This window comes from Harpegnathos saltator, unplaced genomic scaffold (genome assembly GCF_003227715.2).
Source record: "Harpegnathos saltator strain DR-91 unplaced genomic scaffold, Hsal_v8.6 scaffold133, whole genome shotgun sequence".
NCBI lineage: Eukaryota > Metazoa > Arthropoda > Insecta > Hymenoptera > Formicidae > Harpegnathos > Harpegnathos saltator.
The window spans coordinates 1,104,048-1,115,783 of NW_020229910.1; the positions used below are offsets into that span (position 1 = coordinate 1,104,048).

The 11,736-nt window shown below is 43.4% G+C and overlaps 2 protein-coding genes across 2 annotated transcripts; both read left to right on the forward strand.

Annotated features, from left to right (window-relative positions):
- The first annotated feature begins 1,742 nt into the window (after positions 1-1,742).
- LOC105182700 (maf-like protein CTC_02076) lies at positions 1,743-2,929 on the forward strand. The gene is made up of 4 exons (XM_011140346.3): positions 1,743-2,023; positions 2,185-2,426; positions 2,488-2,634; positions 2,703-2,929. The coding sequence occupies exons 1-4, from the start codon at positions 1,934-1,936 to the stop codon at positions 2,839-2,841; spliced, it is 618 nt and encodes a 205-aa protein (XP_011138648.1). The 5' UTR covers positions 1,743-1,933; the 3' UTR covers positions 2,842-2,929.
- An 831-nt stretch (positions 2,930-3,760) lies between these two features.
- Fis1 (Mitochondrial fission 1 protein) lies at positions 3,761-7,190 on the forward strand. The gene is made up of 4 exons (XM_011140349.3): positions 3,761-4,006; positions 4,496-4,705; positions 4,819-4,924; positions 5,686-7,190. Exons 1-4 carry the CDS (start codon positions 3,962-3,964, stop codon positions 5,775-5,777), a joined length of 453 nt encoding a protein of 150 aa, XP_011138651.1. The 5' UTR covers positions 3,761-3,961; the 3' UTR covers positions 5,778-7,190.
- Positions 7,191-11,736: the final 4,546 nt, after the last annotated feature.

The window sequence follows — 11,736 nt, forward strand, 5'->3', positions numbered from 1 at the left end:
GCGAAAGTCCGACGCGATGATATCCCAACAGTGTTCCGATGAAACCTTAATTGTTTTTTTTTCTTTTTTCCCATCAAGCGACTCGACTATACAGGACGCCGCGAAAATCGAAAAGTGCAGTTGGCAAGAAGCGATTGTACGTTGACAAGTAAATAACGACTGCATGATCGAATTTTTTAATCTGATCCAATATTTTTACTATATTATATTATATTGGGAAAATAAAGTTCCGCGAAAAGAGTCTCTTACCGCGAAATTTCCATTTCAACGGTTTCAACGGTGAAATGAATGCTCAGAATCATATTTACGGACATTGGGTTGTATTTCCACGAATAATGTGTTATCGCGACGAAAGGAGCTATATCGCGAAAATATTTGAGTCTCCGTGAAAAAAAGGACTGAGAAAAAAATGAATTGCTCATTTATCGATCTCGAGATATACTCAGCCGCGAGAGAGTAAAACCGAGAGCCAAGATCCGGAATCGCATTGTTTCCCGAGGAATGTAAGCATTTTGCAAGCGCTTAGACTACTTAATGATTAACCAGGGCGGGGCATTCAATCGCAGGTGACACGCAAAAAATGCCGCTAAATCTTTGTTCAGCTGGAAGGCTGCGGCGTAAAGATGGGTCAACCTTTCGCCTTGCGATTATGTAAGGCCTCGGACTGACTGACCTTTAGGTTCGTTCATGGCATGCGGCATTTACGTAATTTACCGATTACGATGTATTAGAGTCTTCTTCTGTGCCTGGAGAATAGTTCTCCTTCTAACGTTAATATATTTTCGAATGCACGTTGAACGTGCACCAGATTATACGGCATGCGTTTACGCGTTTGACGCAATAATCTTTCACGCGAATTTCTTTTTCTTCTCCTCTGGTACGCGAACGAAAAAATGGATTTTCTTGCAAGGAAACATATGCAAGTGTCTGCCACTGATTTTTACAAAATCAAACAAAAGTTGTGAAGAGTATTAAATAGAACATACAAATTTTTTGTTTAATGTATTTTCTGATATATTTTGTGGTATCCAGAGATGTATCAATTTTGCCGAGTCATTCAAATTTTCGATAAATTGTTCCAATACCTAAGTGTTCGAAAAAGCACATATAAAAATATATGTCTGTTGCTTTCGCTATTCTTCAGCACATTCAATGTCCGTTAAAACCGGGGTACGAGAGACGCTTTCATATGCTTCTTTGTTAGACCTACTCTCGCGGAGAGAGGGATGAAGAATGGAAAGTGGATCCCGGTGATAATAACGGAGTAAATCATGGCTGAGGGAACGTTATTCTATTTATAGGCATTTATAGACGTTATTTATAGAGCGTACAATTGAAAAGCCTGATGCTGCTCTATTTGCTCCACCGCACATATTATTCGGAAATATCGCGACTAAAATTTCATCAGATCGTTGAAAAATAATTTCGCTCGTGCGAAAATTGCGCAATCGATCGTGGGACGATATTCAATTGTTAACGATGTTTCTTATCAATATGTATTGTGCATATTCAACATCGCAGCATATTTATGTATTTCAATATTTCGTTAACTAATTAAAAATGGATCTAGAATGCTCACTCCCGGCCAGTGCAACCGCGCGATATTTATCTACGAGGTGAAAAGCCTCTTGCGAAATTAAAAAATTAAAAAATTAAAACGGTGTAAAAGCAAACTATCAAAATGCACTAGTAGTATGCTTTTTTTCCTTGACTCCAGCGTCCTCTGCAGCTATAGTTAGCATTATCGACATGTAAAGCTATTCACAACGACGCGCGTTACCGACCGGTACAACCGCCAGCGTGTGTTTACGGGCGCATTTTGCGCACCACCACGTGTACGGGCACGTTATTGCAATTAGTGCCGAATGTCATTGTCGAGTTTCCGGATAATAGGTGTCAATAATAATCACTGAGCACCCGCACGTTCCAAAGGATGTTGGAGTCGACTATTCAAGCGTTAGCAAGTGGCAGAGTAATTTTAGCTAGTGGCTCTCCAAGGCGACATGATATAATGAGGCATTTGGTAAACAATCATGCAGTATACATATAGTATACAATCAATTGAATAATCTCAATTGTAAATATGGCCATATATAAATAACGTAAATTTGACTGTATTGATGAATACTGATTATTCAAAACACAATTAATATATATTATTAATATATATAATTTACAATTCAGCGAATAAATGCAGAAGTAATACCTTCCCTATATGACGAGAACCTTGATAGATCCAAATACAATAATCATGGAGATTATGTTCAAGATATAGCTAAGTACAAGGTGCTCGAGGTATATGAACGACTAAAAACAGATGCACTGCCACCCTCATTGATAATTGGAGCAGACACAATGGTAACGATGAATGATGTTGTTTATGGGAAACCACAGAATGAGACGGAGGCTTTTCAAATGTTGTCTAGGTAATAATCTGTATCAAGTTGTACTCACCAAGTGAATGTAACAGCTAATATTCTTTCTTAGCCTGGCAAATAAGGAGCATGTCGTGTACACCGGTGTTTACTTGAAGACATCGAAGAGTCAAGTCCAGTTTTACGAGTCAGCCAAAGTCAAATTTGGAGATATATCTGAAAAACAAATAAGAGAATACATAAAGACAGGGGACCCCATGTGAGTAATATGTTGTTGGTATTGACGTTGAGAGTAACACAGTCTTTTATATTGTCTTTTTGTTTCAGGGATAAAGCAGGAGGATATGGGCTGCAAGGGATGGGGGGCTGTCTAATCGAAAAGATAGATGGTGATTATTACACTATAACGGGTCTACCACTGTATTCACTATCGAGGCGACTGAATCAGATGTTTTCTAGTGTTTAATGAGAGTATTGTGTTAACCGTAACAGTACCTGAAGGACAACTATTGTTGTACTCTATCGTTTCTACGTGAATAAATGTTTTCACGCTAAAACCCACGGAAATTCACAAATTCCTCTTCCTGTGTATGCGCATGTGTATGTATCTGTGTGTGTATATTCAATGGTTGGACATTCCAGTATAATGGACGTATTTGAGCGCGTGTTAATATCGATGTCGCGTTCATTAACATTCATGATCATACCGCGTACCGTCAAAGACATAAAGCGAATCACCTATCGATATCATAATGAAATCATTCGACGTAGAAATTACGTTCTCCCTTGTGCGAACACTTTTTCCAGTTCGTTTAATCTGTATGAAAACACATAAGATCTCGATCGATGAAACGTTTTCGTGAAATGGCGAAAAAGTGCAATAATGTTCTCGAAAATTCCACTGCACTTTACTCGCTATTAAATCTGAGAGCTGCGTCGTTATCCCGAAAAATATACTATTACCGTGATTACTCGATTTAGTGGCACATTATAGCAATAATATTTTATACTGAAATGAAAATATACTTACGACAAAACGCATTTATTTCTTTAGGAAGACGGAGAACGTCCAGCCCGCGCCAGCAATGGCGGTTGAAAGGGCGTTCAATTGCGTCAGTCGAAGATATATCGAAATATATCGCAGTGACGTGAATGTTGCTGCATATGAAAAATGGGGCACGCTAAATCAGTAGTTTTGGAGATAAAGTTAAGTAAATAAATTATATATATGTTACTTAGAAACTCAATAATTTCGCTACTCAATTAACAATTTCAAACTTGAAACACGTCCTTGAAATCGAAGAATTACGGAAAACCGTGGGAATCTCGCGAAAATCTCAATTTTATTCTCATCAGTTAGCTCTCTGCGGCATCTATAACATTCATAAATGGCGCCATCTCGCAAAGTGACCTCGGGACGAGAATTTTACGTCTCGCGTCTCTCTCTCTCTTTGTGAAACGTCAATCGCTCGGTGATGTACCTGTAACCTGTTACCATCTCGTACGTTTCCCGGTTATTCAGTATATGTGTAGTAATTAGTCCCGACTCGATAAAGCGTTCTGGTTACGTGCGTTCGACCGAGAAGATGGAAGACGTTTTAAACGAGGTCGTTTCCGCCGAGGATTTAAAGGTAATTATATCGCACGAAAGATTTTTGTGTCAATATCGTTCGCATTTCGTCATGTTTCTCGCATTCGTCGTGAACTTTCATCATAGGCCAAAAAGCGGCGATAACGACGTGATGTCAGAAAGTTAGGTTAGGTTATCATCATGATTTTCCTGGATATTATTTATTTTAAAGATTTTTATCCACTCGTATCGTTTTATTGCACGTCGAAGAACGTAAATACTTCGTAGAACGATTCGTTGTAAATCGAGGATTTTTACAGACTTTAAATTATCATTCGGCGAATTACGTATGTGAAGAGAAACGTCATCGTGACGTTTCATTAAGAGTAATCTACGTTGCAAAGTTTATTCCTGGAATATATTGTAATAGAGTTGACATTCTGTTTACGGCTTATGTTTTATAAAAACCAGTATGGCTTATTAATAAAACAATTTCATGCAATGTGAGCATTACGTCACCTTGTAACACAGCCGTTATATTACGTTTTAGAAATTTGAACGATTATATCATGAACAATTATATTCGGCGGATGTTTCACAAAAAGCACAATTTGAATATGCCTGGTGCCTTGTGAGAAGTAAATATTCGGCTGATATTAGGAAAGGAATACTGCTATTAGAAGATCTCTATAGCAAGCAGACAGGTAGTGAAAGGCGTGATTGCCTTTACTATTTGGCTATTGGAAATGCTAGAATAAAGGTAAGATATATAAAAGGTAATTGTGTGAACATAGGTGTCTGATGTTTCAATAGGAACAAGGATTTTCTTAGGATGTTCAAGGATCTTGACCATGAATTGTTGCTTCTTTACAGGAATATACAAAAGCATTGTCGTATGTCAGGGCGTTCCTTCAGGTTGAACCTGGAAACATACAAGTACAACAATTGGAGACGTTGATCAAGAAGAAGATGGAAAAAGGTTTCCCTTTCATAATTTATTATCGGCTTAAAAAAATCAGAATCATAATTTGCTTAGGAGCATTATCCTTGAGGGGTCTTTGTGACATTTTTATGCAGTCATATTATTTTTGGTTGTTTCTAATAGTCCTCCTATTTTCCTGGGTTGCTAAATTCTATATTTATTCCACTTAATAGGCTTATGTGTTTATAATTCATGCTAATTCAAAAAGACTTTGCTATTGATTTTGGGAGAATAACAAATATATGTTGCATGCTCTTCTGCAACAATTTCACAACATAACCTCTTCCATGACTCTTCTTATGTTTCCAATCCTTTTAACTCTGCTGGCTTGATCCCTTCGTTTCTTCTTTCTGATGATAAAGTACAAACTATCACATTGACATTGTCTTTGTTTTAATATGCAAACCAGTAAATTTTGCTTTGTTGCCAGTTGTTTCTTCTCATCGCTGTATTCTTTGCTCCGTCCATCTATCTATACCATTTCCTCTGTGTACATTTTGTATAAATAAGTAATAAAAGTTTATATCGATAACATGAAAGATCTATTTAATATCTTCATGTTTGTTGGTGATGTCTCTCATATTCCCTTTGCTATTGATTGAGTCTTGTGTAATTTCAACAGATAATTACATCAACTGATCTACGAGATTCCTTATCTACTAACACTACTAAATTTTCAAATATCTCTGAGAAGCTTAGCAATCACGGTCTTGTGATTGGAATTGGCGTTGAATCTCGTTTGTTTCTTTTTTTTACAGAAGGTCTTCTCGGTATGGCTGTCGCGGGAGGCGTTATTATCGGTATCGCAAGTATCGTGGGCCTGGGTATCGCGATGGCCAAAAAAAATTAACTGTCCACGACAAAGTTGTGTGATATCGATATATGATTGTGATCGTAGTTTGTGTGCGCGAAGTGGTGTAACTTGCCTCGTAATTACCGTTTGAGAGATTGACAAGTCTGAAACGGGAATGATACCAGGACCTCAACCAAATCCAAAGAATGCAATCTGTGACATCGGCATTAACATGGCTTTTGTATCTCATTCACGAACGAAAGACAAAGAACTGCGAAGAAAATCCGATAAGAAAAGAAAAAATAATGATCCACTTGTAGATTAGACGCTTACAATATCACTTGGTGAATCATTTTCAATATATCGTTTAAAACGTTACCGGTCGTTCAATACGTATATGTGTACATATCGTATATCCTCGTGATATTCACTCACGATTGGATCAAATTTTCAATGAAGTTTAGTTTCATTTTTGATTGTGTTGACACATTCCAGAGCGTTGCGTTCCCGATGATTTCTCTCTTTCTGTTATATGGTGCGTTTTTAAATTAGGTCATGGTTATAACGACGCCAGTTATATGCGATTTTAATTTAAGCAAGCTACCAAAGCATGACACAGTCACGATAAGTATAGCCTTTTGTACATAGGGGAAATAGTAGTACGAGTGATTTGTTTTATTTATTGGATTCTTTTGATAGAAGTCAATGTTTGGAATCGTATCGGACGATGTTCTCACCATTGCGAATTATGCTGTATGCATGCACAACTTTGTTCTCGAAGCCACCGGAACCCGGCGGTCCTATCGTAACGCAATTATGCAGAATATAGGACGGTGTCCCGCTTTTCATTTGCGGTGTCGCGCTGGAATTTATTCACGCGGAAAATTTAGCATAGTTTCGTCCGTAACAAGTTCCACGGCTCGATGTTACTTTATAATGCGCATCTCCTTGTTCGAGTGTGCGACATGTGTGTAACACTGATTAGAATAAAGAGTCCGATTTTCTTCGAGACGAAACGAAGCGTTCGATCGTACTTTCACAGGGCCACGCTCGGCGTTAAATCTGACTGTCCGGATCGCGTGTTTACCATCCAATGTGATCTTCGTATTACGCAAACGCGGCCACATTACATCGAATGCAGCCCCTACCTGAGGTCTCTTCCCGTGTTTACGCAAAATCCGATTTCCATATTAGATAAATGAAATTCTGAATCGGGCACAGCCATATCTAGCGTTAAATGCACCGCTAAACACTGTTCACGAATGTTGACTCCGCGATGAGACCTCCTCGGCGACGAATATTCAAGCGCCATAATGGCGAATATGTAAAAGCTTTGTGCATGCAAAACGCGAGGTTCACCCAAACCTGCTACTTTTCGTGGGCATTTCAAAGACTGCAGAGAAAATATTAGCAAACACTCGAGTAGTTTCAGACTTTTGTAATCCGAATAAAAAGACTGTGTTAAATCTCTTCACATCTTACTCTTTGCAACAAACGACGTGCACCACCATGACGTACAGTGCTCGTTGCTAATTTTCAAGAAAATTAAATCAAATCCAGCGGAGGAAGCTTGGGAAGGGGAAACGAACAACCGGGTTCAGACGATATTTTTTTTATATATAGATTTATTGATGACTTCTTAATATCCGTTGATAAAGTTGTTTATGTACAAAATAACGCTGGAATATCCCTATTAATATTATTATTTTATTGTTATTAATATTATTATTATTATTATTAATGATCTATGTTATGGCCCAGGGATTCTGTCTCTCTCTCTCTCTCTCTCTCTCTCTCTCTCTTTCTCTCTTTCTCTTTCCCTCTCGAGAAAGAGAACTGCCCTCTCCCCGCTCGGTTCGAGACGAGTCAGTGATAATATGTTCGCTTGTTTCCTTCCCTTTTCCACGCTGAAACACGACGGCGATGATGAAACGCCCTCGACGACGCATCGTGTCCTACCGCTCTCACATTCTTCCCCTTCGCTCGTCCACGCACGCGCGCATGACAATAATAATATTTACACGCCGATCATTCCCCATGTGTGTGTATATATGTGTGTGCGGATCTCGGCACCTCTGTCGGAAGGAGAACGGAAAGAAGGCTCACGCTCTGACCGCTTAAGAGCGGGCAATACGACGCGCCGTGAGCTCGTTTCTCTTTACCTCCGCCTCTCCCTCTCGCTCCTTCTCTCTCTCTCTCTCTCTCTCTCTCTCTCTCTGTTTTTTATGGTACAACGCTTATAGTAAAGATTCGATAAGTGGGAGAAAATCGAGTATAGGCGGTGAATGTGATTTTCGTAAATTGTGTCGCCCCGCTGCATCGAGGTCGCCGAGAGTGTGCGCTGCGCCGCGCCCGAGATTTATTCGTCCTAATAGGATGGCGCGCACGCCCGGCGAAATGGAAATCGGACCCGGTCGCATTTGGCGTTTACACGCCACCGCTACTAAACGCGTCCCTCGTCCGAGTCGAATTTCACTCTTCCAGCGTTAACGAGTCGCCTCGCCCGTCTGGCGAGACGAGACGAGACGAGACGAGAATCCTGAGCGGTCGAGAGCGCCAAACGCGGACGCCAACGCGGAATGCGTTCGAACGCCAAACGCGAGCCGTCGCCGCCATGTGCCGCGATCGCGATTATTTCGATTACATTTCGCGTTGGACATTTCTCGAGAATTTCGCCCGTCCGTTTGAAGCGCGACAGAGAAGATCTCTGTTATCGCACCGCGACGGGGATTACGCGGATCGTCTGGAGATTCAGCGGAGCCGGCGAGCCGGCGTTTGGCCTTCGGTGACGCGAGCCGGATCTCCCAGATCCGGCGAGAATGCGGATCGTTGTCCTCAGAGAAGAGAAAGGGGTGTATTTACAACGGAGTCGGGGAGACTCTACTTTGTGCCCACGGTATAACGACATTGACCTCGCGGTTAGTCCGCGACTTGCGAGAACGGTTGTGATCGATAATACGCGCGAGGAGTGATAACTATTCTACCGACCCGGATCTCGCTCGCCCCTCCGCAGCGCAGCGTGGTCGTTCTTACTTAAAAAACAAAAAAAAAAAAAACGGGGGGGGAAGAAAAAAAGAGAACGTCACGACTACCGCGGCCCCGGAAAAGAGAGTGTCCCTTTCTCTCTCTCTCTCTCTCTCTCTCTCTCTCTCTCTCTCTCTCTCGCTCTCGCTCTTTTCACTTCAGATGCGAGAGAGAAAGAGAGAGAGGCCGTCGATTAATAAACACTAACTGGGGGTAGGGATCGCGTTGTTTGCACGCGAATCACTCTCTCAGAGTGCAGTCGTTGAAGCCGATCTCGCGCGAAAACAATCCCCGCGCAAATTCCGACGGCGGTTATACCGCGCGCCTCAATCGCGGAAAGAGATCGGCTTCCCCTCCTCCGCTACCTCGCGGATTGTCCACTTCTGACGCATCATGTCTCTCGCGATCGGTTTTATTTACTGCGTTACGCGACGGTGCGCTATCGGCAGATCGAGGAAGGTTAAAGATCTTTAATTAATATTCACGGCGAGAGCCGTGGGGAAAAGCGTTTCGCGCGCGAATACGTTAATCCAGCATTTGCTTAGATGGAGCGAGGTCTTCGTCTCGGGTCTCTCTCTTCTACACCGTCCCTCTGTAACTTTCCCCTCTTTCTTTCTTATTTCCTTTTTCATTTGGACGGCCGTTGCTTTTTAGTCGCGAGAGCCTTTTTATGCGGAAACGAAAGTTTTGGCAGAGGACCCGTTGTTTACGTGAGGGCAGGAACGCTTAAGCAGACGCTTCGTCGCCCCCCGGATAATATAAACCTTGTACTCCATTGCCATCCTAATTCATGAGCGGGCTCGACCATGTGTGTTTCGCAAAAGAGAGAGGGTTAGACGAGAGAGAGAGAGAGAAGATTCGATTTCTCGAGAGGTACGCTGCGAGCCGGCGCTCAGGTCATCGTACTCTCCTCGGTTCTTTCGGGCCGGGGTGTAAAAATTGCAGAGGCCAGGGCGGGCTTACCTTTGAATTGGAGTGCCTCACCGTTAAAAAGTGCCTCTGCCTCATCGCTCTCTCTCTCTCTCTTCTCTCTCTCTCTCTCTCTCTCTCTCTCTCTCTCTCTCTCTCTCTCTCTCTCTCTCTCTCTCTGCCCCTCTCTCTCTCTTCTCTCTCTCTCTCCTCTCTTCTCTCTCTCTGTCTTCTCTAAACTATAAATCTCTACGGGCTCGTCGTCCTAAAAGAATATTCTGATAATCATCTTTCCTTTTGTGGCCAGGTGCTCTCTCTCTGTCAATGCTACTATGCGGGGCATTGATGAGAATAACAGTTTTTGGCTGTCTGCGCGACCAATTGTTCCGGTCACGCCGGCTGCGGAGAAGTATTTTGTTTCTATCTCTCATACTCTTCTACGTTGAATTTTTCGTCAATTAATTCGTCGCGGCGTTCTCTCTCGTCTCCGCATGCCGCGCCCCCCTCTCTTCTCACGTCCTCTCGCTCTCTCTCTCCTCATCTCGTCCCTCTCTCTCTTCTCTCTCATCGCATTCTCACTCTCCTCTCTGCTCACAGCGTCGGCCGCGCTCTCGTCCGTCCCATTCTTTGCATTCTCAAATTTAAATTGTCGACGGAAGATTCCATTTAGCGTACGGCCCGTGCATCGTTCTCAGCGACTAGGTTCCGTTGTTTTGCGTGTTTGCGCCCGCCGGCCGCGCGCGTACTCCGACCGTGGCGGCGCTCGCCTTCCGTTATTAATCGGAGTTCTTATTCTTTAACCTAGCTCGCGATCAGCCGGGGAGTCACTCGCGGGTCTGTTGAACCTCCGCTCGGTCACTTCGAAATCAATATTCGATAAAACGTGAGAACACGTGGTAAGGCCGCTTCGGTGCGTTTACCGTACGTCGGCGAATAATCGACGAATGGCCCGGACGTTGACGGGCTCGCGGCGGCGAGACAGAGAGGAGAGAGATGAGAGAGACGTAGAGAAGATGATCTGCTAGAGAGAAGGAAGGAGGAGAGAGTCCTTCCTTACCCTCGCTCGCGTTATTCAGTGACGGTGGAGGAGGTTATATCGCCTCGAGCGCCGGCGCGCACGGAATACCCCACCTCACAAGTTCCTCTTACGACTTTTTCCTTTTCTCCAGCGCTGGGCTCCATTTCGTCCTGCCGTGGTGCTGGCCTGCTGCTGTACACTGCGTGCGGTCGCTGAGCAATCGGAAGTCGTTCCGCAGTCTTTACGCGCGCATCCCGCGGCCGCGAATAGGAGCGATCCGAACGGGCCAAAGGGATGAAAGGCTGAGGGGAGGAGCGGCAGCAGGGGTGAAATGGCGTTTTGAAAGTTTCAAGAGGGAACAAGCGCCGCACACGACAGCGCACGTAACCTACCGCCACGCCACGACACCGAACCCACAACCGACCTGTACCGGCCCTCCAAGCCGTTGACCAATACGGTAATATTATCGGTTGATTAATTTTAATTGCTACGAATTCGCGATCGTTGTTTGCCGCCGCCGAATTCAAGTTCGAGATCGGTCGAAATTGATCCGATAATAAACCTAATCTTCCTTCGCCTTTTTCCTTTCGCGTGGCGGTCGGGTCGGCGGATTGAATCTTAATATTATTCTACAATTTGCCGACGCCAGTGCTCCTGCTGACTCGTTACCGTTGATCTAGAGAAACGATAAAATTTAATTTCAGCGGCCACCTCGGACGGGTGACTAACGGCCGCCAGTCCGGATTCTGATTGTGCTACTTTTCTTTCTTCGCGTTTTCCACCTTTCCGGTCACACCACTAATCACGCGCTCTGCATATATTTACGAGTACTTCCCACGGTTCCTTTAAAGAGACGCCGGCGCTCTATTGACGCGCTCTCTCACGCTCCGTACTACTGCTCCAACGTAACGTGCACCGGGAACTGAAATGCAATATATTCATTCCTTGTATTTCATTCGCGTGCGAATTCATTCCATGTCCCAGCTCCATTTCCTTCTTCCTCCTGGTGGCATTTTCTGTGTATGTCTTTGAAGGGGCAACGACCGCGGCAAACTCTCCAAAGGA